At 64.5% G+C, this 27,970-nt stretch overlaps 4 protein-coding genes across 5 annotated transcripts; 2 read left to right on the top strand and 2 right to left on the bottom strand.

Moving 5' to 3' along the window:
- Positions 1 to 134: 134 nt before the first annotated feature.
- Positions 135 to 12,214, top strand: IMPDH2 (inosine monophosphate dehydrogenase 2). Of its 2 annotated transcripts, XM_084269421.1 has the most exons (15): positions 135 to 281; positions 367 to 415; positions 770 to 871; positions 1,205 to 1,279; positions 1,708 to 1,914; positions 4,031 to 4,118; positions 4,803 to 5,002; positions 6,022 to 6,112; positions 6,817 to 6,912; positions 8,257 to 8,328; positions 10,510 to 10,653; positions 10,850 to 10,994; positions 11,079 to 11,222; positions 11,587 to 11,670; positions 11,944 to 12,214. In XM_084269421.1, the coding sequence occupies exons 1-15, from the start codon at positions 184 to 186 to the stop codon at positions 11,963 to 11,965; spliced, it is 1,617 nt and encodes a 538-aa protein (XP_084125547.1). In that variant the 5' UTR covers positions 135 to 183; the 3' UTR covers positions 11,966 to 12,214. The 2 variants fall into 2 exon arrangements, with proteins under 2 accessions (XP_084125547.1, XP_084125548.1); XM_084269422.1 differs by lacking the exon at positions 8,257 to 8,328 and having other exon boundaries at positions 11,944 to 12,213.
- A 1,590-nt stretch (positions 12,215 to 13,804) lies between these two features.
- NDUFAF3 (NADH:ubiquinone oxidoreductase complex assembly factor 3) lies at positions 13,805 to 15,476 on the bottom strand. The gene is made up of 5 exons (XM_084269624.1): positions 15,212 to 15,476; positions 14,894 to 15,086; positions 14,746 to 14,812; positions 14,446 to 14,546; positions 13,805 to 14,264 (listed from the first exon to the last, which is right to left on the bottom strand). Exons 1-5 carry the CDS (start codon positions 15,268 to 15,270, stop codon positions 14,169 to 14,171), a joined length of 516 nt encoding a protein of 171 aa, XP_084125750.1. The 5' UTR covers positions 15,271 to 15,476; the 3' UTR covers positions 13,805 to 14,168.
- Positions 15,477 to 19,002: 3,526 nt separating this feature from the next.
- Positions 19,003 to 23,367, top strand: DALRD3 (DALR anticodon binding domain containing 3). Its single transcript, XM_084269491.1, has 13 exons — positions 19,003 to 19,200; positions 19,280 to 19,569; positions 19,653 to 19,915; positions 20,144 to 20,202; positions 20,294 to 20,416; positions 20,745 to 20,815; positions 21,152 to 21,210; positions 21,313 to 21,395; positions 21,478 to 21,601; positions 21,705 to 21,763; positions 21,894 to 22,007; positions 22,215 to 22,283; positions 22,429 to 23,367. Exons 1-13 carry the CDS (start codon positions 19,024 to 19,026, stop codon positions 22,546 to 22,548), a joined length of 1,611 nt encoding a protein of 536 aa, XP_084125617.1. The 5' UTR covers positions 19,003 to 19,023; the 3' UTR covers positions 22,549 to 23,367.
- A 106-nt stretch (positions 23,368 to 23,473) lies between these two features.
- Positions 23,474 to 27,793, bottom strand: WDR6 (WD repeat domain 6; the record flags this gene model as incomplete). The annotated part of the gene is made up of 6 exons (XM_084269647.1): positions 23,474 to 24,080; positions 24,199 to 24,317; positions 24,516 to 24,632; positions 24,812 to 24,907; positions 25,231 to 27,649; positions 27,727 to 27,793. The coding sequence occupies 6 exons, from the start codon at positions 27,791 to 27,793 to the stop codon at positions 23,626 to 23,628; spliced, it is 3,273 nt and encodes a 1,090-aa protein (XP_084125773.1). The 3' UTR covers positions 23,474 to 23,625.
- Between the last annotated feature and the right edge of the window lie 177 nt (positions 27,794 to 27,970).

Genomic DNA, 27,970 nt, shown 5'->3' with positions numbered 1-27,970 from the left:
GCCGTGTGTGTGTGTGGGGGGGTGTGTCCCAGCCGGGTGCCCGAGGGGGGCGGAGCCGCGCTCTCTCCGGGAAGGCGCCGCCTGAGCCTTCGCGGCCGCCGTCGGGGCGCGCGTGCGCTGGTGGGGGGGGAGGGGAGGGGAGGGGGCGGCGCGGCGGGCACGCGGCGGCGGCGGGCCGGCGCCATGGCGGACTACCTCATCAGCGGCGGCACCGGCTACGTGCCCGACGACGGGCTGACGGCGCAGCAGCTCTTCAGCTGCGGCGATGGGCTCACCTACAAGTGAGTGGGGCGGGGGGCGGGGGCGTGTGGGTGGTCGCGGGCTGCCATGGGGGTGGTCGCTGACCCGTCTCCGTTATCCCCCCAGTGACTTCCTCATCCTCCCGGGGTACATCGACTTCACGGCGGACCAGGTGGTGAGTGGCTGGGGAGCGGGGCTGGGGCCAGGGGAACGGGCGAGGGGTCGGGGGAGCTGGGCTGGGGCAGCAGGAGAGGGGCCGGGGTCAGGGGAACGGGTGAGGGGTCGGGGGAGCTGGGCCGGGGCAGCAGGAGAGGGGCCGGGGTCAGGGGAGGGGTCGGGAGAGCTGGGCCGGGGCAGCAGGAGAGGGGCCGGGGTCAGGGGAGCGGGCGAGGGGTTGGGGGAGCTGGGCCGGGGTAGCGGGAGAAGGGGCCGGGGTGAGGGAGCGGGGCTGGATCCGGGGCAGGTGGAGCGGTGCTGGGGGTCAGGGAGCGGGATAGGGGCCGCCGCCGCTCAGCCGCCTCCCCGGCAGGACCTGACCTCGGCGCTGACCAAGAGGATCACCCTGAAAACGCCGCTGGTCTCCTCCCCGATGGACACGGTCACCGAGGCCGGCATGGCCATCGCCATGGCGGTGAGTGCGGCCCCGCGGGGCGGGCACCGTCTGCCCCGCCGCCCTCTCCACCCCATCCCCTCCGCCGCCGCTGCCGGGATGGCAGCACACGTGGGCAGGCTCAGGAGTCCCCCAACGCTCCGGAGAGCTTCCTGCAGCATCCGCCTTCCCCCTGCATCCCGGCACCCCTAAGCTGGCGGCAGGGGAGCAGTGGGCAGTCGAGCACCCCCTTTGTCCCTACTCCCCCCACCCCTGCTTTTCCCGAGGGCAGCCCGGCCGCTCCCTGCCCGGCAGAGCTCAGGGCGAAGGGCTGGGCGGGTTTCGCAGCGATTAGAGCCGCCTCTGTGTTCCCAGCTGACAGGGGGAATTGGGTTCATCCACCACAACTGCACCCCGGAGTTCCAGGCCAACGAAGTGCGGAAGGTGAAGGTGAGTGGCCGGAGCCGCAGCGCTGAACCGCACTCATGGGGCACCTCGTGGCCCTGGGCAGTGGGTGTTGGGTGCTGCTGGGGTGTGGTGACAGGACACTGCTGAAGCCTGCTGGATATTGGGTGTTTCGGAGCAGCAGCGCTGCCGGGGGCTCCTGCAGGGTCTCCTTGTGTCTTGGGCCTGGAATTTGAGGCTTCGTGGTGTGGGAGAGTTCCCCATAAGTTCAGGAAGGAGGTTAGCTTGGGAGCTTTTGGGAATCTAACGGTACTTGGGTGAGCCTTGGTGCTGGTTTGGGGTCACGCCATCGCTGAGCACGCCGCCGGGCTGGGTGGTTGCAGACCTTACTGCAGCAACACCGGGCACGTGCTCTGCGTCCCCTCGGCCTGGAGGTGCCACTTATCCTGGCTGCTCAATCTGCTTCTCCTCAGAAATACGAGCAGGGATTCATCACAGACCCCGTGGTGCTGAGCCCCAACGACCGGGTGCGAGACGTCTTCGAGGCAAAAGCTCGTCACGGATTCTGTGGGATTCCCATCACGGACAATGGGAAGATGGGGGGCAAGCTGGTTGGGATCATCTCATCTCGAGATATTGACTTCCTGAAGGAGTCAGAGCATGACTTGCCCCTTGGCGAGGTGAGAAGGGCATGTGAGCACCCGATGCACGCGAGCGGTGTGTTGGGAAGCCGTGTGGCTTGTGATAAGGAGATGGGTGTGTGTGTGTGTGGCTGTGAGGATGCTGTGCCAGCGAGAGGGAGCGGCCCCGTGTCAGCTCTGCTGGTCTGCCTTTAACTGTATTTCCAAGGGAGAGCCTCTTGCTCATTCACTCTCTCTCTGCAGTGCCTGCAGCATTGATCCAAGAGTGGCTGTGCTGTTAGCCATTGGCGTCAGTCCTCCTGTGGGGTTGTCTTTCCATGTTGTGGAAGGTGTCCTCTCTACAGCTGGTGCTCTCCCATGGTTCTGTCATTACTTCCCAGTGTCCTGGCTGCTGCTGCTGCTGCAGTCCCACGCAGTGAGCTGGCACCGGCTGGGGCTGTGGCAGCTGCGCTGTGCCCCACGAGCCCTCCATGTGCCGCTCTTCCTTTTCTGGGCTGCCCTTCCCTATGAGCCTCAGCGAGGCCACTTGCTCTTTAAAATAACCCCCCGAACTTGGAGATGGGCAGTTCAGCCTTTATAATGCTGTGCTGTCAATCCCTCCTGGTACTGGAGAAGGATCCCTGCAGTGCCAGTGTTGATTCCCATTAGCTCTGGCATTCCTGTTACACGAGCCGCGTAACCGTAGCTCTGCAGCGCTGTCAGGTTACAGCCAGCCTCTGCTCTTGACTCATGGCTATTTTTAGCTCTTGCTGACCAAACCTGGTGTCACATGCTCATCCCTCTTTGGTTTGAAGTCCCCTATAAATACCTGTAAAAAGAATCTCAAACCGGGAGGGCGTTGTAAAAATGCGTGTGGCCCTTGGGAGCGATGCTGGCCCCTTCAGAGGAGCCAGAGAAGAGTCTCCTCTCCTCCTTTCTGTGGTGCTGCTGAGCTGGAAGCTCGCTGCCAGGAGCCCTTGGTGCTTGCCTCTGCCTGCAGGCAGGACCAAGGGAGCAAATGGCCTCCTGTGTCTCTCCTGCTCACTGTCCAGCAGCTGTCTTGCTGAGCCATTCGTGGCCATCCAGTTAAGCCACACAGGGCTGCTGTAGCTCAGGAAGCCCGTGGGTCCCACAGGCCTAGTTTGAATGTGTCTGTGGTTCCTTGGGCTTTTCCTGAGATGTGGGTTCTGGCACAGGCAGGGGTTTGGGTGGATGCAGGTGGAGTGAACCTGATGCAAAACGCCTGTTCTTGTCTTGTAAGCACTGTATGTTCCCTCTTCATGGTGTGCAGCTAGTCTGCCTTCCCTGAGTGTTCAGAGAGGTTCCCTCTTAGCTTTGCTTGGCCTTCTTGAGTAATCCTTTGTGAATATCCCACGGGAACTGTCTGATCACAGAATGCTGTGGGTGGGAAGAGACCTGGAGGTCTTGTCAAGCCTTCTGCTGGAGGTGTGTCCAGCTGGGGCAGCTTACATGGGGCTGTTTCTGCATCTCCGAGGATGGAAAGCCTCCCTGGGCTGTTCCCCAGTGTTTGAGTGCTGCTGTGGTGAAAGCCTTTCTCTGCATAGCACATCAGATGTTCCCCTGTGCCGGGTTGTGCCCGTTGCCCCCTGGCTGTGTTTTGGTGCTTGTTTGTGGACGGTGAGCGTGGGTGAGTGCGGCTGTTTGGATTGAAGTGACCCCTTTGTCCCGCTGACCTTGCCAGCAGTAGGTGGGTTATTCTGAGCAGAGCCCTTCCAGAGCCTGTGTGCTGGGCATTGCTGCCTGGAAACGAGCTTGGGGGTAACGTTTCTGCCAGGACAACATGGGACTCTGGAAGCATCTCCAGCCCTTATTTGCCTGCGTTCTATTAAAAGGGAAAGCTGTTTTGGGTGGCATCCCAAACAAGGGTCATCTGATAGTCATCCCTTGCTCCTTGGTGCTCTCCCTCAGCTTGCTGAGGCCCTCTGCCATCTTCTTTTTTCACTACACCCATGGCTTTGGGGGCTGACGGCCTCTGCTTGCATGGGGACAGCACTGTGTGTTTCTGGAGGCGCGTTGCTGTGCTGTGTGGGCTCCTTTGTCTGCAGAGCCCTCCCACGCGGCCGCTGCGGAGCGTTTCCCGTGGGCAGAGGGGTTTGGTATTTCCAGATCAGTGCGAAGGCGTTCCTTGTGACTTTTATTTTCTCTCTCCCACTAGATTATGACGAAGCGGGAGGATCTTGTTGTGGCCCCGGCTGGTGTCATGTTGAAAGAAGCCAATGAAATCCTGCAAAGGAGTAAAAAAGGTACCTGGAGCGAGGGGGAGCTGTGGGAGCGCCGGGCTGGGAGCAGCGGTGGGTGAACGCGGGCACGCGCCCGCGCACGGGTGGAACATGGGAGCGCTGTGTTCCAGCAGGAGGGGAGGGCAGGGAGGGGAGAGTGCCCACAGCCCTCTGCCAGGGTACAGAGCTCACATGCGTTCATCTCCAATCTGAGCGAAGCTGAGGGATTCTTGGCAGCCCGGGAGCTGCCCGGCTGTCCAGCCACGCGTCTTCAGTTTCCAATCCCAGCATTCGCATTTTGGAGCTTGGTTCAGCTCTGTTTGGGTTTGGTAGTTTGACTTTTAGCAGTGTTGTGGGTCGTGTTGTTGAAAAAGATGTGCTTTTTCTTTGGTCAGTGTGGGAATACCGAGTCCTCCTCCAGTCCTGCAGTAACCCGTTACTGGGTTACTCTGTTAACTGCCTGATGTTAAGGGGTGGCCGGCTCTGAGCTGCCCTTCTGACCCAGAAGCTTTTGGGCACAGTGTCACTGCCTGTATCTTGCTTTGTTTGCTGAGCTAGGGCTGCTGGCACCCACAGCCAACCAGGATCTGGTAACACACCCCTTTGAGTCTCCACCATGTCCTCCTGATGCTCCTGGTCTGCACCTCTCCGGGCTCACGTCTGTCTCCTGCAGGAATCTGCAGTGATGTTCTTTCTGTTTGCTTCCAGGCAAGCTGCCCATCGTTAACGAAGACGACGAGCTGGTGGCCATAATTGCCCGCACCGATCTCAAGAAGAACCGGGACTACCCTCTGGCTTCTAAGGATTTCAAGAAGCAGCTGCTCTGTGGCGCCGCTATCGGGACCCACGAAGATGACAAGTACCGGCTGGACCTCCTGGTGCAGGCTGGCGTGGATGCCGTGGTGCTGGTGAGCCAGCTGTGGGCGTTGCCTTGCCCTGGGGGGGCTTGGGTGGGCTAAGGATCACCTTTGAACCAGTCTCTCTGGTTGTGGGGCAGCAGCATGGCGCTTACCATCTTCGTTACAGGACCTGTTCTGTTAGAACGTGGCTGTTTGTTGACCTCTCAGTCTTGTTCAGGTTGAAGCCCTAAAATAAAAGGGGTTCCTCTTGCCCGGGAGCTTAACTCATCTCCAGGGAGCACGTGGGGTGCACCAAAGCCCTGAAGCTGAGAATAGAAATGCTGTCATTTAACTCTGAAACTTCTAGAAATGCTTCCAGCAGTCTGCTGCTGTCACCTCTGACATTCCTAACTCGTTTGGAATATTTGACTTCTAATGGTTTCCCTTCAGCTCTTTCGTGTCCGTTACTGGGTTACTCTGTTAACTGCCTGATGTTAAGGGGTGGCTGGCTCCGAGCTGCCCTTCTGACCCAGAAGCTTTTGGGCACAGTGTCACTGCCTGTATCTGCACGTTGTTTTCCTCATCGATCGTTGGAGGCCATGGTGGAGCAGCTGGAAATGTTTAACAGACACTGTGAGCTGTGGGGTCACAGAGACTGGCAGGGCCTGAGCAGTCGGTGGTCAACATCTGGTATTTCAGCTCCTCTGCTGTGCAGGGGGGAGAGATGCATCCCCCTGCCAGCCCTGTTTGGGTTTCACAGGGAACGTGTACTGCTTCACCTGCTGTCTGAGACGGGGCTGGTGGTAGAGCCAGATGGTCCTTAGGTGCAGCCAGATGTGCTGCTTGTTGCCTCTGGTAGAAACCGCAGGATTTAAACTAAGGATTTCACCAGAGTCCTTAGGATAAACCACCTTGCCTTGGCAGCAGCTTCTCCTCTGGTTCTGTGCTCAGTTTGGGGAGTCACTTTGCCCACTTTGCCAGCTTAGCAGGGACCTCAGTGAGTCAGGTGAAGACCCGGGGCTCCTCTGGAGCTCCATTTGTAACGTTTTGGAGAGATTCTGGTTGAAATTGGTTTCTTTCTCTTGCAGGATTCCTCTCAGGGGAACTCCATCTTCCAGATCAACATGATAAAGTACATAAAGGAGAAATACCCCAATCTACAAGTTATTGGAGGAAACGGTAGGCGTGTATTGGAGGCTGCTCTTGTCCTCAAACTGCGTTTGCTTCTTAGACACAGAGGGAGTTGCAGGGATGGGGATGAAGTGGTTATCTTGGGAAATGCCTGTGAACCTTAAGGTGGTTTCAGGCTTGTGGGGCAGAGCATGACCACTCTGCAGACATGGGGCAGAGCAGGACCACTCTGCAGACATGGGGCAGTACCCTGCTCTGCTCTGGAGCCTTTGCTCTGCAGCAGAGCCCGCTACAGCCTTCTGTAGCCTGTTAATCCTTTGCCTCTTTTACACACCAGCTTAATGTTTTGGCTAACAATAATAACAAGTATTGCTCAATTTGGATATCTGATGGAGGAGTTTTTCCCTGCCTCTGGGCAACAGCTGGTGTGGTACTGGTGCAGTACTGGTGCTGTTAGTCTGTGCTCTGCCCTCCCTACCTGGCCTAAAGAGCGCTTGGCACCACACAGTGAGCTCTGCTCCCTCAGCCCGTGGGTGTGAGCGTGCTGCAGCTTGCAGGGCCAGTGTCTTCTCACCTGCTGGGGACAGCTGGGGCAGGAACTCGCTGCAGCTCTTGGGGTGGAGAGCCAGGCCTGGCGCTGGCACAGTGCCCTGGGTGGGGGGTGTCTGCAGCCACGGGGGAAGCGCCGGGGCAGAGCAGCGTCGTGTGCAAATCTGCTTGTCTCTCTTCAAACCAGTTTCTGCTCCCCACAGTTGTGACTGCTGCTCAGGCCAAGAACCTCATTGACGCAGGGGTCGATGCCCTGAGAGTCGGGATGGGCAGTGGCTCCATCTGCATCACACAGGAAGGTGAGAGAGATCGGCTGTCTCTTAAGTGAGCCGGAGACATCTGTTTAATAGAGGTTCCCTGCTGAAAAAGCAGCACAGCTGGGATGGATTTCCCCCCACTGTAAGGGCAGTGTCCAGCAGCAAGCCACCTTTCACCCCCCTCTGTCCGTTCTCATCACCCAGGTCACACCTCTGGGGTGGCAGCAGCAGCAAAGGCACTTCCCAGTACTGACCGAGACCGAGTAGAGCCGGTGTGGCATGTGGGGCTTTGCCCAAGGAGCTGCTGGCTTGGTGTGGGATGGGGTTGGTGGGCAGCTCTGCGGGGAGAGGGGCTTACTGGATCCCCAGTGCCGAGGGGTGAAGTGCACCAGGCTGGCTGCTCTCCCCCTTCCTGCCAGCAGCAGTGTGCGTGGTGCTTTGACTATTGGTCTGCCGGGCTCGGCGCCTTTCTGCAGCTTCCAGGAAGAAATGGGATTTCTGGCCGTTGTCTCTGCAGTTAGCAGGGGGTTGTGTGGGGCAGAGACCGTGTCATCCTTAGGGAAAAGGCTGCCAGTGGCATCCCCAGGGCCTGGGGAACAGCTGCCCTAAGGGTGGGCTCAGTCCTCGTGTTTTGAGCCTGGCAGGTGAGGTGCAGAGGTGGGGCAGGGCTGCAGCCCAGCAGCACAGCCCCTGCTCTGCTTTTGCTCCTTGGTCCTTGCGGTGGGAGGCAGCCAAGGGGCAGCCATGGCTGATGGTGCTGCACCAGCTCCGCTGATCCCAGCGTGGAGCTTCGGATCGGCCCTGACACCGGCTGCGCTCCTGCTTTCCCTGCCACGGGGGTGCTGGCTGTGTGGGGTTCCTACTCGGGGTGACCTTTCTAGGGACGTGGTGGTGTCCTTGGGCTGAGGCATCTGTAGCCAGAGCAGAACCGGGAGGCATGTGTCCTACTCTGGCTCTGTGGCAGAGGAGCTGCTGAGGTGGTGGGGTGACATCTCCAGAGGGTGCCTCTTGTGGCTGCTGTGGGAGGTCAGGTGCTGGTTTTGGGGAAGGAGCAGAGGTAGAATGTGGCGCTTCACAGGGGATGTAACTGCAAAACTCTAACTGCAGCTCCCCAGGTTTTTGGCCGTTGTAGGACAAGAACTCTGGCTCTTTGGGGTAGGGGGGTCACCTCTGTGGATGGGTGCTGGTGTAGGGTGAGCATGTGCCGTGCACAGCTGGGCCTGGCTGGCTTGGATCTGGCCACTGGCTTGGCTCGGGCTAGGAAGGGTTTGCTAGGTCAGCTCTGTCCCACACCGTAAGCTCTGCCTGGTAGCAGGTCACTGCTGGGGTCCTTTGTTCTGCTGCTGTTCTTCTGTCTCTAAAATGTGTGTGTTTGTTTTTGTTTAGCTGCTCCAAAGATCCCTCCAGACCTAAAGTCCCACAGCCCCAAATGCCCTTCTACTGTCACGGGCACCTATAGTAAGTCACTTGCCCTGTTCCCGACCCTAATTACGTGTCTTGAAGCAGGACCCTGATTTGGCTGCACATGGCCCTACTGCTTGTTTGAGAATAATTTAGCTGTAGATGCACTTGGGGTTTTGTGGCTTTGGATACTGGTTTTGAATTGGAAATGGAAGCTGAGAAGCCTTTCTGAATTCCTAAAGCAGGGTCTGAATTGTCAGAGCTGAGGGGGGCACTCAGGCTTGCCCACCCTCCACTCCAAAATCCAGTTCAGGAGCCTGACCGAGCTTTCTGGCTGCATCTGGTGGATCTCTAGCTGGGCACGGGCTGTCAGATCCAGCCAGGAGGTGATCCCTGAGCAGTCCCCCATCCTGCTCTAAGTCTGGCCCCAGTTGTGGGGAAGTTGTGCACTGGCTGAGCTTCGCTTGGAGCTCCTCCCCTGGGGTTCGAGGGACTGAACTGCCTGTGGTCACTGTGGCAGCTGTACCAGAGCCACATCTTTCCCCACTGAGGCCTGATCCTCGTGGGGAGAGAAAAGGCTCTTCAGCAGGGTGCAGCTTAGTCTGCTCCAGACTCCTCCGATGCCGCTGCGTCACGCAGCTGCCCAAGGTGAGCCTTGGGTTGTGCCTTTTCTCCTAGTTTTTGGGTTGGTTTCTGTTGAAGATCCTGGAAGGTTTTCTCTAGCAGATGATCTCGTAGGGCCACCCTCTGCTGATACCCTAAACCAGACAAACCCTGGCCCCGAGCACGCAGCGTGTGTGCTCTGAACCCTGCTTTGGGAGCCTGCGCTGAGAGGCTGTGGCGCGGGGCACTGGGACAGTCGGATGTGCGATGCTCCCAGGGGCCCTGAGCCAAGCTCTTCCTTAAAGGGCTGGTCTCCGTGGTCACTGAGGGTTCCACAGGTCCTGTGCTGTCTGTGGCATGATCCCATAAACCCTCCAAAGTCAGGTGCTGTTCCTTGCAGTGCTCTGCAGCTGCAGCGTGGCCTTGAGCAGTGCAGTACCCGGCGAGACCATCTCTTTAAGAATAACAGCATACATGTTACAGCTGGCAGACTCTCCCTGGCTGGCTGAGCCCGAGCTTAACGCCGAGTTTTGGTCGATTCAGATCAGTTCTTTCATGATCTCAGCCTGGAGTCTGGCTTCCCTTCCCCAGCAGCAGCTGCTGAGCCCTGGGAGCGGAGCAGCTCCAGGTTCCCGGCCTCGGCAAACCTCTGCCAGGGATGTGTGCTGCCAGTGCCGCTGCCAGGCGGGCTAAACCACTCCTGGAGTTCATGCTCTGAAGTACTAACCCTGCATGCTCATAATCCCACCTGGTGTATTGGACTAACTGTGACTGGAGCAAAGGCTTCCTGTTGATGGTGGGGAAGGGGAGTCTCCCTTGGAGAAGCCGATCTGGGCGTACTTGCATGCCTGCAGCTGGCAGATGTGTTATGAGACGTGCCCTGTGCTGGTTTTCCCCTCGCACAGCAGGAAACCTCTCACTGCTGGTGACCAGGAAGGGCAGGTAAATCCAAGGCTGACGACTCCCTTCCCATGGGGCAGCTAAACTTGACAGAACCCTTGCTGCATTGCAGGGCAGGAGCATAAATGATTTCCCAAAAGCTGTCAAATCATCCTGCCCGTTTCCTTCCCACTGCTGCATGTGTGTGTGTGTGTGTGTGTGCAGGTGTGTACATATATATCTCTATACATATATATATACACACACACACCCCCAGCTCTCTACCAGCTGCCTTTCCATGCAAGAATCACATCCTAGAGCTGCTGTGTACACGAAGAAGGGGTCTGGCACTGCTAGGAGGGAGTGAGTGAGTGGTGGGACGTGGCTACATGCCAGGGATGCTCTGGAGAGGGGCTTTTGGAATCTGCTCCGCTTCCTTCCCCAGCTCCCCCCATGTCTGCTGTGCACCGAGATGAGCCGTGAGTCTCGGCTGATCCCAGGTGTTTGGTCAGAGACCCCCCCCCAGTCCCAAGTTCTCACACAGCTTTTTGGAGTCAAAGGCTGCAAGGATGCCCCAGCAGGCTTCCTCTCAGGCATCCGCTTCTCTTGCAACTCAGCCTAGGGAAGGAGCATCCAGAGACTCGTGCGTTCCCGAGTGCTGGAGCATGTGTGTGCTGGAGAAGCCTGGAGGGGCTGCTGGGGAGGGAAACGTGCTGCCCTGTGGGAGCTGACCCCATTCCCTGCTCTCTCCTGCAGTGCTGGCGTGCGGCCGCCCCCAGGCCACAGCGGTGTACAAGGTGTCCGAGTACGCCAGGAGATTCGGCGTCCCCGTGATCGCGGACGGAGGGATCCAGACGGTTGGGCACATCGCCAAGGCCCTCGCGCTCGGGGCCTCCACGGGTGAGCTGTGCTTCAGGCCCCTCACAGGGAGCCTCCTAGGAAGGGTTTCCCGTGGCATTTCATTCTGGGCACGAGGATATATGCCTGTGGGTGTCTGGGGGCAGGGAGGGGTCCAGCATGGTGCTGTGCCCAGGGACCCCGAGGGGCTTTAGGGCCTCCCTGCTGCTGACGTGCTGCCCTTGATCTCTCATGCCAGTGATGATGGGCTCTCTACTGGCTGCCACCACGGAGGCCCCAGGGGAGTACTTCTTCTCGGATGGAATTAGGCTGAAGAAGTACCGCGGCATGGGCTCGCTGGATGCCATGGACAAGAACTTGGGCAGCCAGAACCGGTATTTCAGGTAAGAGGTGGCGCTTTGGGGCAGGGGATCAAGTTTTGGGGCTTCTTGGCTTCACATACTTCCTTGACTCGTGTTCCCATGCAGTGAGACAGACAAGATCAAAGTGGCCCAGGGGGTCTCCGGTGCGGTGCAGGACAAGGGCTCTATCCACAAGTTCATTCCATACCTGATTGCTGGGATCCAGCATTCCTGCCAGGATATTGGTGCCAAGAGCCTGACACAAGTCCGGTGAGTGCTTCTCCTAGCTCGTGCTCTGGTGGTGCCAGTTGGAGCCCCTGGGCAAGCTGTACCTGCTGTGCTGTGTTCAGCATGGCCTTGCTCTAACCCTTCCCCTCGTCTCCAGTGGGCACTGTCACAGACTGACAGTCTTGGAGCTGCAGAAACAGCACCTCCTGTGATCTGTTCTGCTGGCTGGGTGGGAAATGTTGGGGTTACCTTAACTCTGCCTGGCTTTTGGGAGCACAGCGAAGACTGTTCTGGCCACAGCTGGAGGAGCTGGTGTCCCTCCTCCCGGCCGTGCCAGGGGAGTGTGTGCCAAAGGGCTGCCTTCCCTGGCCTCTGGCTGGCACCTGACAGTGTCCTTCCCCCTCAGAGCCATGATGTACTCGGGAGAGCTCAAGTTTGAGAAGAGGACAACATCTGCCCAGGTGGAAGGAGGCGTGCATGGTCTCCACTCGTAAGTGCTGCTGCCAGGAGCCCCGTCTCCCTGGGGTGGGCTTTGCTGGGGGGGGTGTAGTTAAGTGCTGCTGGCCTGTGCCTCAGCTGGCGAGCTACCACGCTGCTGGTTCACTTCCTACTGTGCAGCTGGGCTGAACCAGGGCCTGTTTGCAGCTGGGGCCAGCTGCTCCCTGCCCCACCGTGGTTCAGCAGGCCAGGAGCTGTTCCCAGCTGTGCCTTCGTCCTCCCACGGGTCAGTTAAAGGGCTCTTGGCTTTGCACTCCCCTCTCAGGTACGAGAAGCGCCTCTTCTGAAGGAGATCCATCCGTGTCTTGTCATCGTGCCACTCAGGCCTGTGCCACCCACCGTGGGAGCTGCTCTTGCTGCAGAAGTGCCATTACTCTGTGGGCTCCCTGTGTCCCTTGGCTGCTTCATCACCATCTGAGGGTTCCCCCCGCCCCCCAGGACTGATCCTGGGCTGCCTTGCACATGTTGTCCGTGTTTTACAATAAAAGAGGAAAAGATGTGCAGCTGTGCCAGCCCCAAGCCCCTGGTCCTGTTCTGCCCTGGTGCCCTCTGAGGAGCAAGTGATGGCCCCAGAAGGGGTGTAGCCTGTGAGGGGGGCTGGCAAGGGGACAGCCCCTTCTGGGGCAGAGTGGGGTGTTTAAAACATCCCTTCCAGGAGCAGAAAGTGGCTGTTACAGGGGTGGTGGCAGCTGCTGGGAGCTGCCTGGTGCAGCAGCAGCCAGGCCAGTGCAGACCCTGTGCTCAGGCCAGCTGCTGCAGGGGCTTCTGTGAGCACTTGCACACCCACCTACACCCCCCCCCAGGGCTGTGCTGCGTCTGCTTACACACATCAGGCCCTTGTACCTGTAGCCCCCTGTGCTTGGTGCTCATTCCTCTGCCTTCTCTCTCCTGTTCTTTCCCCAAAACCTCCCGTACCATGCCCCAAGCCAGCTGCCCAGCCCCTCAGGTGGTTGGTGCTGGGGTACAGATCCCTTGCTCAGACTTCCTGTACTGCCTGCAGGGCTGTGGGTAGGGCCCTGGTGAGAGCGCTTGGGGCTTATAAAGGTGCTGGGCTTCACAGTCCTGCACACCTGAGCCCTGTGCCCCTCCCCTGCACAGCCAGGCTTCCTTTGCTTTTAACACAAAAACCCCCATGCTGCAGCACAGCACCAGCAAGTGAGATTACACGTGCTCAAACCAGAGCCTTGAGACATGTAATAGCAGCCGTTCATTAATGTGCCTGGCTCATTAAGCAGAGCTAGCCTGCAGTCTGCCTCAGGGCTGGGGACTGCTGCCACATCACAGAATCACAGAATTGTAGGGGTTGGAAGGGACCTCGAGAGATCATTGGGTCCAACCCCCTTGCCAAAGCAGCGCCCTAGCTCATGTTGCACAGACAGGTGTCCAGCCAGGTCTTGAATATCTCCAGAGATGGAGACTCCACCACCTCCCTGGGCAGCCTGTCCCAGGGCTCTGTCACCCTCACTGTGAAAAAGTTCTTCTGTATGTTGGTGTGGAACTTCCTGTGCTCCAACTTGTAGCCATTGCCCCTTGTCCTGTCTCCACAGACCACTGAAAAGGGGCTGGCTGATTCCCCCTGCATCCTGTGCTTAAGATACTTACAGACATTAAATAGATTGCCCCATAGTCTTCTCTTCTCTAAGCCTGAGCAGTTCAGAGTAGAGGGGGAGGATCACCTCCTTCGACCTGCTGGTCACACTCCTCCTGATGCCCCCAGGATCCTTCCTCCTTGGGCCCATGGAGGTGACAGGGTTTAGGAAACAAGGCTGGAGGAGGTTTGTGTATCCCCTGGCCTGTCCCCAGGAGCAGCACCCACAACCATGAACCAGTGCAAAAGGGGATAGGGGGTGTGGGCACTGGGACAGACAGCACCCTTGTGTCCCCTCCTTGAGCTGTGACCCGCAGGGAGACAGGTATGCACCTGCTGCTGAACTGAGACCGACTGCAGTGCCAGGTGCCACAGGGACACGGGTGCTGTGGGACAGGGACAAACCCCCTCCCCACGAGTACTGACTCACAGCCACGCCCCCCAGCCCCCAGCCTCCTCTGCAGGGGCAGTGAGCACGCACAGCCTGCTGACGCGTTACAGCCCCGCGCTGCTGCGCATCAACCAACACACACCTGTCTTGTACTTCTCATTTACGTGTATTTTCCTTCTGGAGCCCCACACGTGCCCGGGGGTGTGCAGCTCACGCTGCCCCAGGGTGATGGCTTCCTGCTGCCAAGGCACAGGGCTGCCAGCAACGCTCAGGCCTCTCACTGTGCCCTGCGGCACCCAACCCAGCACGGAACAAGGGAGCTGGGAAGCCAGGGCCTTCGGGGGCTTCCAAGCCCACCCGTGTCACAGCACCCTCCTGTGTGCAGGAGCCGGCACCCAGCCATGGCCGGGCTCCGATGGGTTAGTCCAAGGAGTTCCTCTGCCTGGAGTGGTGACGGCTGGGGCTGGAGGCAGGGGAGAGGAACTGCTGCTCAGCCGGTGGTGGGCAGCACCTACACCCCCATGTAGGTGCCCCGCGGGGGGATGAGCCCAGCAGCTGCCACACGCTTTTCACTTGTTAGGAAGTTGAAGGTTGCACACGCGTTTGGCTGTGAAACACAAGAGGGAGGGAGTGAAGCCCCAGGCAGGGGAAGCAGCTCCCCCTCCCACATCACGTCCTCCCTCCCGCCTGTACCCGGGCAGGCAGAAGCCCTGGGGGGAGGGGGGGGCTCCCCATGGCCACCACCCTCCCCTTCACTGGGGTGGCTCCCCGTGCACGCCCCTCCTCACCGTGTCCTGAACCTCCACAGCGATCCCGCACTCGCGCATCTGCTTCAGCACGGCGGGGTGGAGCCGCTCCACTCGGTCTCCCGTGCCCAGCACCAGGATCTCTGCAAGCGGGACACGACCCCGGGCAAGGGTAGGCAGAGCCGAGCCGCACTCGGGCTGCCCCGGCCCGGGCCCGCCCTCCCTGCGGGAAACAACAGCCCCCCCCACCCCCCCTTCCTCGGCCGCCCCGACAGGAGCCCGAATGAGGAGGAGGAGGAGGCGGCCTGTCCCGCTGTGCCCCCCCTGCCCCCCGCTCCGTACCTATGTGTGGCTCCAGCAGCCGGAACAGCGACAGACTCTCAAGCGAGATGTCCTTGTAGGAGCCGACCTGCGGGGGCACCGAGGGCGCTGAGCGGGACAGGACCCCCCCCCACGCCGCCCCCAGCCCCTCTCCCAGCCGGGCACTCACGTTCCACTGGAGGATGGTGCGGGGCAGGATGGCGCAGGGCCCCACCACCAGGTCCCCGCTGACGGTGAAGCCGCGGTTGGTGTAGCCCTCGATGAAAAAGGCGTCGGGGGACTCGGGCTGCAGCACCGTCAGCCGCGTCCGCTGGTACATCTCGTCGTCCGCCGGCGTCAGGCGGTGAGCCCGGCTGGGCGCCCTGCGGGGACGGGCAGCGGCTCGGACGCGTGGGGCCCGCGGCTCCTCCCCGCGGCCGCGCGGGAACCCCCCGCGCCCCGCCGCAGGGCCACGGGCCCGTCCCGGTACCGGTACCGGTGTCCGTACCTGCCCAGCGTCCGCCGCACCGCCGGGCCCAACCGCCTCAGAGCCGCCGCCGCCGCCATGGCCACGCCGCCGGAAGCGCCGAGCGCGACGCCGCGGCCCCTGCTCGGGGCCGGCAGGGGCGTGTCCGTGCCGGGGCTCCCGCCTCCCGCCGGGGGAGGGACACACGCACCAGCCGCCCCCGCCCACACGGGCCCGGGCCCGCCCCGACCTGGTGCGCCCGGGGCGGGCTGCGGCCAGCGCCGGAGCGAAACCGAAAGCGGTGTCGGGGCGGGGAGGGGCACAGCGGGTGTGGGGCGCCGGGGGCAGCAGGGGCTGAGCTGCCCCGGCGGCGCGGAGAGGTGGTGGTGCGGGGGGGGTGGGTGCGTGAGTCTCGCCCGGGGCACCCCGATCCCCGCCGCCGGGAGGGCCGCGGACCGGCCCGGGCTGCTGCGCCGGAGGCTGCGGGGCGCGGAGGTGAGAGGGGGAGCGGGTGGCTCCCGGTGTCGAGTCCCCCCGCCATCCCAGGGGCGGCCGGGCCGGGCCGGGCGGCGGGAGGGAGCGGGACCGGGACTCGGCTGCGCTCCCGTCCCGCAGCTGCGGGGTGCCCGCACACAGTCCCGCTGGTGCCCCGGGATTGCCCCGGCTTCCCTTGCCGTGCCCGCGGCAGGGCTCTGCCCTGGTCCTGTGTCCCGGGCACAGTGTGCCCCGCTGCGGGACGGCTCTGCCAGCCGGGCTGAGCCTTCCCCCGGTCTGCAGCTGTGGCTTCCCTGCCCCCAGCGCCGCAGGCTGCCAGTTCCTCTTCCCCCTCTCCTCCGTGCCACACTCGGTGCGGCCGGTGGCAGTGGACCGGGGGGCTTCAGGGGTGCCCGGGGCATGAGAGTGGCATCCCCGACCCTTGTGCCACTCACCCAGGGCCAGTCAGAGCCCCAACCCTGCGGGGCTTACCGGGAAGTTTCCCGGTGTCGGCGACAGGACCCATCCCGCCAGTGTGCCATGTCCCACCTGGGTGGGGAGGCATCAGGCATCCCCAGCACCCCACAGACAGGTGCCCTCGGTCGAGGGCAGGGTCCCCCTTGGTGAGCACAGCATGAGCACGCATGGAGCCAGTGGGGTTCCCCACACGGTTTCACTTCCCCCATGGCGGGTGCCCAAGGGTTTCCTCACCAAGGGCCGGGCAGTGCGGCAGCGGCGCTGGCAGCAGCAGGTCTGTGCCATGCTGCTGCTGGACGCAGGTGCTGGGGCGGGTGCCCTCCCTCGGGGACGGCTCGGGTTTCCGGGCCCCAACGGGGGCTGCCGGGCTGGCACCAGATGCTCCAGCCCCACCGGGGCTTTGTTCGGAGCAGTTTCCTTTTGGCTCAGCCGCACCACCCTCCTCCCTTGGCACCTGGCCTGCGGCGCAGGGGGAGCCTGCGGCACAACCCCAGCCTCTGCTGGCACCCCCAGCCACGACTGGCCTGGCTACAGCTCCCACGCAGCTCCTCTGCCCCGGTCGGTCCCTGGCGGTAAGTCACCCTTCTCCCCATCTCGGCCTGCCGGCTGCCCCGGGGTTGGGGTGGCATGGCGGTGTCCCCTGGGCCCGTCCCTCCATGGCGCCGGTGCAGGCAACGGAATCCCAAAAGCAGCTGTCCCCGCTGCGCCCAGCTGCCCTGGGGTTTCGTTACCCGCGCTCCCGCCCCTGCCTCACCCCACGCACCCCTCACCCTGTGGCTATGCCGGGCCAAGCACAAGGAAAGACTCCAGTGCCTCCATGGGGCCAGGGTTGCGTGTGGGGGCCCTACTGGGAGAAGGGAGGGTGTGGGGATGCAGGATCAAAGGGGCCCAGCCTCACGGCTCAGTTCCCCCACGCTGGAGCTGGAGGGGGGGCTTTCCAGCAGTCACTAAAAATAGCAGCTTGCTTCCTGGGGACTAACCACTGGGGCGAGCGTGCCGAGCAGCAGCCCCGGTTGCCTGCCGCAGCGTGGATGTGGCCAGCGGCAGCAAGGCAGCGCTGATCACAAGATGCTGCCTGAGCTTCCTGCCACCACCAGCCCACGCCAGGCTCTCCCCAGTGCTCCCAGCACCCCGGGGTCGGGTTGGGGCGAGTGGTGCCCGGGCAGGATCTGTCCCCCAGAGAGAGAGAGAGAGAGACGGCTTTGAAATGACACGATCACTCCCGCTGAGCAGGCAGCCAGAGAGCCATCGGGGATGTCGTGTCTGTCCAAAGCTCTTTCGGCGCCACCGGAAAGGGAGCCCTGATGCTCTGGAGAGGGGGATAGATCCAGCCCAGACCTCTCTGAGCAGCAACACAAGGCCTGAGTTGGCACCGGTCCCTGCAGCTGGCCAGGAAGCGCTCCTGGGCAGCTCCTGCCCTGCGGACAGTCAGCAGTTGGTCTGGTGTGAGCAGCAATTCTCAGATCACCTCTTGGCTGTGGGTGGTGCAGGGAGCACCCCACCGGGGCTGCCCCCAACCTGGAGGACGCGGCCCTGCTCCTGCTGCGGGGCTGTGGAGCTCAAGCTGGCCGCGGGCTGCAGCCCCAGGGCTCCAGAGCTGCCCGCAGAGCCCCGACACAAGCTGCTGTGTTCTGGCAGAGCCCACACAATGGCCGTGCTGCCGGGAGCTACCTTCACCCCGTCCCCACCCCCCCCCCGTGCACACAAACCCTGGAGGAACCGGTTTGGGCCCTGCGGGCAGAGCAGCCCGCCCCCCCCTCCCCCGGCCCCGCAGGGAGGGAAGGGCCGGGAGGGACGTCCCTAGCTTCTCAGAGGGATTTCGGTGCTTTCTGGATCCCTGCTCCCCAGCCAGTGGGCTGGTGGCACGGGGTGCGTGCCAGGCCCTTGCCCCGTCCCCAGGTTGGAGCCGGCTCTGACCGCAGCCTCAGAGGGGAGCAGCAGCCCTCGCTCGCTGCCCGCCCGCCCCATTCGGGGACCCAGGCAGCGGCGTGAGCCCCTGCTCTGTAAATAAAACGCCTGAGGCGCGGCTGCTAACAGAGGCGCTCGGCGCTGCGGATGATACAACCGCAACCACAACGGTGCGATGCGCTTCCACCCGCCTCCTCGCGGGGCCGGGGAGCGAGCGGGACGCCGTGCTGGGCGGGAGGGCAGCTCCTCGCCCACCCTGGAGCAGCCAGGGCTGGGGCAGCGAGCAGGCCGGGAGGGCAGCACGGTGAGGCAGGGAGCCCCGGTGCTTCCTCACCCTTCAGCGCGCAGAGCCCAGCTGCCATAGCCAGCCGCACCTTGCGGGAACTGCCGGGGCTCCTCCTCCCGCCCGTGCCCGCGCCCCTGCCCCGCCGAGCCCCATGGGGGACGCAGCTCGCAGCCAGGGCTACCGCACGCCCTCCGGTCCGCCCCAAGGCTGCCCAGCCTGCTGGAGAGCCCCGAACCGCCGCAAGGCTCCCACCCAGCAGTCCGGGGCTGTGCTGGGCTGTGCTGGGCTGAGCCGCCCCGGGGCGTCCCCGTGTCCTCCGCAGCGGCCGCCCGGGTCTGCCTAACGCTGCCGCAGCCACAGCGCCCCGCGCCCGACCCTGCCGGCGATCAGCCCCGCGGCCTCCCCTCAGGCCGCCGCCACTGGAGCCGGAGAGGGGGGTTGTCCCGCCCCCGCCCGAGGCCTCTGCGGGGAGTGGCAGCCCCCGGGCACGCACGGCCCCGGCCGCTCCTCCCGGCCCGCCACACCCATCATGGAGGCGCCGCGCCCGTTACCCCAAGATGGCCGCCCCGCCCGCCCGCGCCCAAGATGGCCGCCAGGGAGCGCTGCGCGCCGCGCCCAACATGGCGGCCACCTGCGAGCGCTGGGGAGGACGGGCGGGCCCGTGATGTCACTTCCAGCCTGTGGCGGCGGAAGCGGCGGCCGTGCCCGCATGGAGACGGACCTGGGCCAGGGCCGGCCGGCGGTAGCGGCGACGCTGCGGGCACTGAACGAGGCCCTGGGGCGGCCCGCGGCGCTCTGGGTGAAGGAGACCGGCGCCCGCAACCTGCGGCACCGCGACTTCCTGGCGCCGCGGGCCGCGCTGAGCGCCGCCTTCCCCGGCGGGCAGGTATGCCGGGGCCGCGGGACGGGGCGAGGGGCAGGAGGGGCGGGCAGGACACCCACTCCGCGCCTCTCCCGCCCGGCAGGTGCCCGATGACGCGGTGGCCGGCGTGACGTCACTCAGAGGCCCGGGAGTGCTGGCTGTGCGGGGCTGCCAGGAGACCCCGGCGGGGCTGGCGGTGCAGCTGCGGCGCCCCGAGGCTTTCCGGCGCTTGCTGGCGGCCCCTCCCGGCCCGGCCCCCGCGGCGGCGGCGGCAGCACCGGGCTGCGTGGTGCTGCACTGCCCGGCGCTGCGCGGCCCCGGCGCCCTGCGGCCCCGCCACCTCCGCCCGCTCCTGCTGGCCGACCTGCTGGCGCAGCTGCTGCGCGCACAGGGGTGGGTGAGCGACCGCCCGGCTCCCGCCTGCCCGCCCGGCCCCGCGCTGCCAGCGCTCGCCTCTCGCTCTCTCTCTCTCGCAGGGTCGGCGTCCGCCTGGTGCCAGCCCTGCCCGAAGGGAGCAGCCGGGAGATCGTGCGGCAGCTCCGTGTCGACTGGCCCGAAGGCCGCGGCAGCTCGGACCTTGCCGGCGCCGTCTCGGCCTTGGAGCGGGCGCTGGGCTGCTGCCCCTGCGCTGCCTCCTGCGGGCGGGGGCCGGGCGGGGCCGTCGCTGAGGTGCGCCTGAAGAGCTTCGTGCAGCAGCAGGGCCTGGCGGGCTATGACCCCAACCTCGATGTCCTCCTCGGTGAGCCCCGTGTCGCTGTCGAGGGGGCGATCAGCTGCCCCCGGGCCTGTTCTCGTCCTCCCCCCCAACCGCTTTCAGGCGGTGCTGGGGCAGGGGTAGGTCCAAATGCCATCTCTCGCTCCCTGCCCGCAGCGCAGCCAGGCCGGGGTGGATCAGGGGTGCAGGATGGCGGGGGCAGGAGGCTGGCGGGCTCTGGCATCCCGCTCTGAGTGTCTTTCCCTCTTTCAGTGACAGAGGAGAAGCTGCGGTGCCTGGCTGAGCTGCAGGACGCCGTTCGGGAGTGCACAGTGAGTCTCCCTGTGGCGCTGCGTGTGCCTCCCGCTTTCCAGGCATGGGTCTCCCTTTGTTGTGTGATGCTGTTTTGAGCTCCTGCTGCAGGCCACGGGCCAGGGGAGCAGCTGCAGCATCGTGCATGTGGTGAGCTGCGAGGAGGAATTCCAGCAGCAGCAGCTGGATCTGCTATGGAGGATTTTGGATTCAGGAGCCCACACGGCTTGGCAGGTGAGGAACCTCCCACCCCCCTCACTGTGGCCCCCATCACCCTGTGCTGGCCAGCCTCCGTCAGTCCCCGCAGCAAATGCTGAGTTCCAGCCTTGCTCTCTGCCCCCAGCAAAGGTTCCCTTTCCCTTGCTGGCCCCTCTGGACCCTTGTCCAGGTGGTGGAGCAGCCTCTCTGCCCTTGGGATTTCGGAGCTGAAGAAGGAGGGGCAGGAGAAGGCTGCAGAGACACAGCCAGGACAGGGCTGGTTTTAGCCTGGCTCTCCCGTGCTGTGTCTTGGTGAAGCTTCAGAGCCTTTGACCCCAGCCCTGTCTCCCCCTCTGTCTCTCAGAAACACCTTGTCTGTGGGCCAGTGAAGGTGACAAACCCCTCGTCGCCCATCGAGGCATCGCAGTACATCCAGTAAGTTGACGGGTAGCAAGGCACGTGCTGTGCTGTTCACCTGCCAAGGCTCCCCACACCGCCTGCCTGTGGGCACCCACACTGCTGCACTGAGCAAGCTGGTGGCATGTGGAGAATTCCATCCAGTCCCTCAGTTTGGCTTTTCCATGGCCTTGGGGCTGCTTTGAGAGGACTGGAGGCCACGGGACCTTCCCCAATTTCACTGGCCTTCTCCAGCTCCTGGGGAGCTCCCGCTTGGCTGGGATGCCCCAAGCAGCCCAGAGGCTGGGAGAACCTTGGGGTGCGCTCTGGGGCTTTCAGCCCAGCAGTGGCAGATGTGTCCCGTGTTCCTCCCAGGCTCCGAAAGCGCCAGATGTATGAAGCCTCCGTGATGAAATACGGGGAGCTTGCGCAAGGTGAGGGTTTGCTTTGTGGCTCCACATGGATGCTGGGGGTGACGGTACGTGGGAACGGAGCCGGCCCCGTGTGACAGCACCTGCGTTGTGTGTTCTCCACAGATGAGGCCTGGACTGAGGTGATCGACGCCCTCACAGTGGCTGCCATCAGGTTTGAGATGCTGAGCACCGCTCACCGGAGCCAGGTAGGGCAGCGGTTTGTGCGGAGCCAGCTGTGGGAACAGCGGGGCACCGAGCAGCTGGGACTGGACTTCTCCTTGCCCTCAGATCACCCTGGACCTGGAGGACAGCAGCATCTCTACCAAGGGAACCAAGAGCGGCGCCTTCGTGATGTACAACTGTGCCCGGCTGGCCACGCTCTTCGACACCTTCAAGCGGGCTGTGGAGCAGGGTGAGTGCCAGCCCCGCCACCCGCTCCCAGGCTGCTCCTCTCCCTTGCCCAAGTCCACACAGGCTTCTCCAGGCACAGCAGCAGTGTCCCACCTCCTTTCCAGGCACATACCCGCCTCCACCACCAGCATCAGAACTGAACTTCTCCTGCCTCCGGGAAGAGGTGAGCCCTGAGAGGGGGAACATGGGACCCTGCACGCCCTCAGCTCCTGTGAAGGGTGCTGCCATCCTGGGGGATCTGTCCCTCTCCCAGGGGGCTCTGCCCCTCGCCAACATATGTAATTCTTTCACAGGGTGAATGGCTGCTGCTCTTCAACTACCTCCTGCCCTTCCCTGAAGTCCTGCAGCAGGCAGCACAGCTGTCTGCCCCCACCCAGGGGATCCGGATCACAGCCAACACAGAGATAGTAAGTACCATGTGCCAGAACACCCACAGGTGATGCTCCAACTATCCCAATCCAGGGCAGTGCTCTGTGGGCAGGGTGCTGCCCAGCAGTAAGTGAGGCAGGAGCAAGGCCCTGCAACACTCCTGGTGCTGCTCCTGCTGTGCTTGGGTTGGGGAAGGACCCCAGCCTGGCCAGTCCCTGCTGTGCCAGCTCCAGCTCTGTCTGCAGGTGTGCAAGTTCCTGGTCCAGCTCAGCATGGATTTCAGCTCCTACTACAACCGGGTCCATGTCCTGGGGGTGAGTCAGACAGCCTGGGCCTGGACTGTGGTTGTGGGTCAGCTGCATGGGGATCAGGCTCCGGGGTGCCAGCAGTGTCCCTAAGGCCTCCCTGTTGAGGGGCAATATGTGCACCAGCCCCAAATCACTACCCTTCTCTCCACAGGAGCCGTTCCCACACCTCTTTGACCAGATGTTTGCTCGCCTCCAGCTGCTGGGAGCAGTGAGGGACGTGTTCCACAGCGCGCTGGCGACCCTGCACCTCCCTCCTCTCAGCCAGATCTGAGGCAGCACTGCAGAGCCATGTCGCAGTACGCAGGCACCAGGACAAGGGGCCACGAGGGGAAGGAGGACAGGGCATGTCCCCCTCTGGCAGGACGAGGGGCTGCCCCATGGAAGGCTGGGAGTTGGGCCATACCTCAGCCCCATGCAGATAATGCCTGTGGGTCTGGCTACAGGCACCCCACTGCTGTGCCCAGCGTGGGAGGTGGGTGCTCCTGCCACATCCACCCCAGAAGGGAGGATGGATGCCTGTGGCACCCTGCAAGCTGGGTTGGGGAATACAGGGGGAGGCAGCTCCAGGGACGAGTCACCACACTTGTGTCCCTCAAAACCATTTATTCAAGGTTGCTCCATGCTGGCAGGGAGCTCCTGTGGCTCGGGGCTCCTGGGGGGCCCTGGGCCAGGCCCCGATACCGGGGCACAATACACTTGTTGCTGGACGAACGCTGTGTGTGTGTCTGACCCCAGCAGAGCACCTTGCTCCTCTGGGGCTTGTGTGTCCTTCCCCATGGTTGGGGTGTGGGGAGCTGAAGGGCTGCTCTGGGGAGATGGGGGGGTACACCCAGGCTGGCACAGCGCCTCTGTGCTGTTGGGGAGCACCAGTGTGCCCCCTTATGTCCGCAGTGCCCAGCACTGCAGGGTCAGTGCTGTCATGTAGGACAGTGACTCAGGGAGCACAAAGCTGCAGTGTGCCACACCAGTGCCTGACTGGTCTTGGCCTCAAGCTCCTGGAGCTTGGCATGGTGCTCAGCACTGTCCTGAGCCAGCTCTTCCCTGGGAGCAGGGCTGGAAAGCCTGCACGGGGTCCCTCACCCCTCAGGGAGGAGGAACTTCTCCTGGGCATCCTCATTTACCTCCGGGACTCCACTCCTCACTTACTGCCTGGGGCTCATGCAGGAGGGGTCACCTCTGCCTTGTCCCCCCCCCGAGCACCCCAGCTGAGGCCGTGCTATCCCCGAGGGGGCCAAATGCACCCCTCTCCCTCAGGAGGTGACACAGCAGCATGCAGGCTGAGACAGGGGCTGTAGCAATGGGCAGAGCCCCCTGCCCAGGAAGGTGGGCAGCAGGTTGTACTGCCCAGTTACTGGGGGTGCTCAGGGGGGGCTGTGCCACACAGCATCTCCAGCCCCTGCCCGCAGAGCACGCAGTAGTAGCGCAGCTCACCCCCAGCCTCAGCCACCTCCCAGCAGTCCAGCTCGGCCAGGTCAGGCACGTGGAAGAAGGTGGTGCTGAGGGCATCCAGCCCGCCCGGGCCCCGGCGCCACAGCGTCAGGCGCTGGTCCACCGAGGCAGAGAGCAGCAGGTCCGGCCGCAGCACCCGGATCCCAGTCACGTGGGCAGCGTGGGCGCAGGGCCTGGCCACCCGCTCCAGCACCTGCAGGGCCCCGCTCAGGGACACCTCCAGCAGGCACACGTGGATGGAGCCGTCGTCGCTGCCGCTGGCCACCAGGTACCGTCCCTCTGGCGTCTCCTGGATGTGGAGGCTGTTCACGCCGCAGCTGTGGGCTGTGAGGGTGAGCAGGGGAGCGCCCAGGTCTGGGAAAACAGGCTTGGTCAGAAGAGGGATAGTCACCTCAGCCAGCGGAAGCAGAGGAGCCACCAGCTGTGGTCCCCCCCGTGGGGACAAAGCAGAGCTGCCAGCAGCTGCACCCACCCAGGGGCTGCATCTCTCCCTCTGCTTGGTGCAGGGCGTCCCTTGCTTCCGTGATGGTGCCGGTGATGTCCCAAAAGGCGATGCCGCCGTCAGTGGCTGCGCTGCACAGGAGGTGCCGCCTAGAAGGGAGGTGTTGGGGGAGCCTTTGGCCACAGCCCTGTGACAGACAGGCAGCCCCAAGGTCCCCAGCGAGACCCAGGGAACAGAACATCCCTGCAGGCCCATCTCTCCTCTCCCTCCACCGAGCTGCTGGGCTGCCATCCCTGTAGAGACAAATGCTTCTCCCCACTGGCTGCAGGAAGGCATCCAGGGCTCACCTCTCCCCTGCTGCTCGTGCATGCAGGAACGTCTCCACCTTCAGTACACAGCGCTGGTGATGAAACGACTCTGCCACCAGCACCAGCTTCCGGGCAGCCTCCAGCAGCCCAAAGACCCTGCATGGGACCAGAGAGCAGTTGGCTGTGGAAAAGCCCTCTCTTCCCACCACGTGCCATCCTGCTCCAGCTCAGGGCTGGCCACATCTGTGGCAGAAGCCTGCCCTGTGGAGCCTGCTCTGCTCCCATCAGCAGCCTCAGCTCCATTCTCCCTGCTAAGCCCCACAACAGCTCCTCACCGAACCGATCCATCGCTGCATGCGGCAGCCAGGAACTTCCAGGGTGTCGGCACCTGTCCGGTGCTGGTCCCAGGCACGACCGAGAGGGACATGTACCTACAGCAAACAGGCAATGCTCACTGACACCTGGGGAGGTGGGTGGCCCAGTAGAACAGCCTGAGTCCAGCACAGGATGGAGCTCTGAGCACTCAGAGGAGGCAGGAGGAAGGACCAAGCCTTTCCCTAAGCCCAGAAGCCCCTTGAGGCCCAGCCCCTGGGCACAGGACACCAGGGATGTGTCCAGCTAAGTTGGCTCCTTCTGCCTCAGCTGAGCCTGCAGCCCCATGGAGTGGACATCCCAGCAGAGACCAGTGCTGTTCCAGCACCCTCCCAGGCCACAGTCACCACTAACCCCGCCTCAGATAGTCCCTGAGCATCACCTTGTCTCCGGGTCCATCTTGACAAGCTTGTGCCTGTTCTTCTTCCGCTCCCAGTGCTCATCCAGCCGGTGAGAGGCCACATGGATGACCTGGCAGACCACGGCGCTCTCGGAGGCCGGGTCCCCAGCACACAGCAGCCGGTAGCACTCAATCTGCGCCCGGCCGCCCGCAGAGAAGAGCAGGGTGGACAAGCCTTCCTCACCAGGTCCCACAGGGCCAGCCAGGGCCAGCGCCCTCACGCTGGAGATGTGATCGCTGAGCCGGGCAAGGGGCACGGCTGCCCGTGTGCGCTCACTGAGTGCCAGGACACAGGCCGTAGTGTCCTCACTGCCTGTGACAAAGATGTTAAGGGTGCCGTGGCCAGGCACCCCCACCGCCCCCAGGCGCCGCACGCAAGTGACCTCCCGCCCGTGCAGGGACGCCAGGAGCACCTGCTGCTCGCCGGGCTCGGTCTCACGGCGGTACAGCATCACATCCCCACACTTGATAAAGGCGAAGGCCTCCTCCGAGGGGCTGCTGCAGTAGCTCCAGGAGCGGTGCCCCCCGCCGCAGGGGATGCAGTGAAGGTTCTCGCCGGTCTTGCTGCTCCACACCACAAAGTTGTCCGCGTGGAAGCCCAGCACGAGCAGGTCCCCGTCCGGGGTGAAGCGCAGCTCCTCGATCCACTGCAGCCCTTTGCAGGGCCTGTGCTTCCGCAGCACCTCCAGCTGCTGGCCCTGCAGCCGGAGCTGCCGGTAGATGCCGTCCCGGCCAGTGCTGTAAATGTAGTCCCCGTGGCAAGTCACCGAGGTAACCCCTGTCTTCCCATGGAGCCCGAAGAGCACGAACAGCGGGGCCTCGAGGGGAAGAGCCCCTCCGCGTGCTGAGCAAGAGGGCTCCAAGCTGCTGCCAGAGTCCTCGTCAGCTGGGCTGGTGCTGCCGTTGGCGATGCCAGTGCTTTGTGCAGCCCGCTCTGGGGAGCTGCTGCACGGGAAGAGGAGGAGGGAGCCCCGGCGGTCCCCGCAGACCAGGAGCCCTCCCTGGGGCGGGAAGGCCGCGGAGGTGTGCCAGCGCTGCTTGCAGGGCGGCAGCAGGTACCGTCCCATGAGCCGCACCCAGGGCGCCCGCCCGGGCCGGTGGGTGACGTCCAGCCAGAGCATCTCCCCCTCGGGGCCGGAGGCCAGGAGGGCGACGCAGGCGGGGGGCAGCCCGGGGCGGGGGGCCCAGCTCAGCCCACGGACGGCCCCCTCGAACGGCTTCTGCTCGGCGGCGGCCCCGGGGCTGCCCAGAGCGAAGAGGAGGAGGTGCCCGTCGCCGCCGGCCAGGGCGCAGAGCGCCTCGGCGCCGCCGAGCAGGGGGGTGACCGCCAGCACCCCGCGGGGCCGGCCGGCGGCGGGGGGCAGCACCGGCACCCAGCGCCCCGCCGCCGCCGCCTCGCAGACCGCCAGCCCGCCCGCCTCGCCCAGCGCCAGCACCCGCCGCGGCCCCGCCAACACCACGGACCGCGGCCGCTCCGGGGCCCCCAGAGCCTTCAGCGCCGGAGCCGCCCGCCGGGGCCGCCAGAGCCGGACGCCGCCGTCGTCGCCGCCCGTGGCGAGGCAGCCGCCGGCGGGGCGCAGGGCCAGGGCGCGCAGGGCTCCGCGGTGGCCCCGCCGCGCCCGCCGCACGCCGCCGCCGCCGTCCCACTCCAGGCAGGCGCCGTCCTCCCCCGCGCTGACCGGGCGCGGCCCCCGCAGCGCCACGGCGGCCACCCGCGCCCCGTGCCCGTAGCACACCAGCAGGCAGGAGCCGTCCCCGTTATCCCCGTTATCCCCGCCGCCCAGCTCGCCCACGGCCCAAAGCCGCACGCTGCGGTCCTCGGAGGCGGAGGCCAGCAACCCCCGCGGCGCCGCGTAGCACAGCGCCAGCACCGCCCCTCGATGCCCGCGCAGCCTTCGCCGCGGGGTCGCGGCCGCCGCCGCCCGCCACACCGCCACGGTGCCCGTCGCCGTGCCGGCCGCCAGCGCCAGGCGCTCCCAGCACGCCCCGGCCAGCGCGGCGCAGCGCAGCGCCCCAGCCCCGCCGCAGCTCGCCCGCCGCAGCCAGCACCCGCCGCCCCGCCACTCGTACAGCGCCACGGCCCCGCCGCCCAGCGCCAGCGCCAGCCGCCCGCCCGCCGCCCACCGCGCCTCCCACACCCGCGCCCCCAGCTCCCGCGCCGCCCCGCCGCCGCACGCCGCCAGCCGCGCCCCGCCGCCCGGCCCGCCCCGCCGCACGGCCAGCACCGCCAGCCAGCGCCCGCCGAAGGCCGCCACCCGCACCACCGCCCCGCCGGCGGGGCCGGGGCCGGGCTCGGCCCGCAGCCCCTGCACGCTGGTCTCACGCAGCACGATCCGCCGGCCCGCCGCCGCCGCCCCGCCGCCGCCGCTCAGCTGGAACGCCGCCACCTCCGGGCCCGTGCCTGCGGGACAGCGCGTCAGCCGCCAGCCCGGGATCAGACCCCCGGTCCCCAGCCCTCGGCCCCGTCCCGGCGCTCACCCGCCAGCAGCACATCCCCCGCGAACTCCAGCGCCGTCACCGGCGCCGCCAGCGCCACCGACTCCATCTTGGCGGTGCCGGTGCCGCCGCCGCCGCGGCCGCTCATTGGCCGAGCCCCTCGCGCCGCCGCTCCCCCCGCCGCTCATTGGCCCGGGCCCCGCCGCCCCGCCCCCTAGAGCACGCGGAGCCGGCGCCCGTCTCTCCACGCTTTATTGGCGCGCGACGCGGCCCCGCCGCGCACGTG

This window comes from Gallinula chloropus, assembly GCF_964237585.1.
Source record: "Gallinula chloropus genome assembly, chromosome: 12".
Classification (NCBI taxonomy): domain Eukaryota; kingdom Metazoa; phylum Chordata; class Aves; order Gruiformes; family Rallidae; genus Gallinula; species Gallinula chloropus.
Note: the sequence above shows the minus strand (reverse complement) of the source record. Positions and strands in the feature narration are given on the sequence as shown.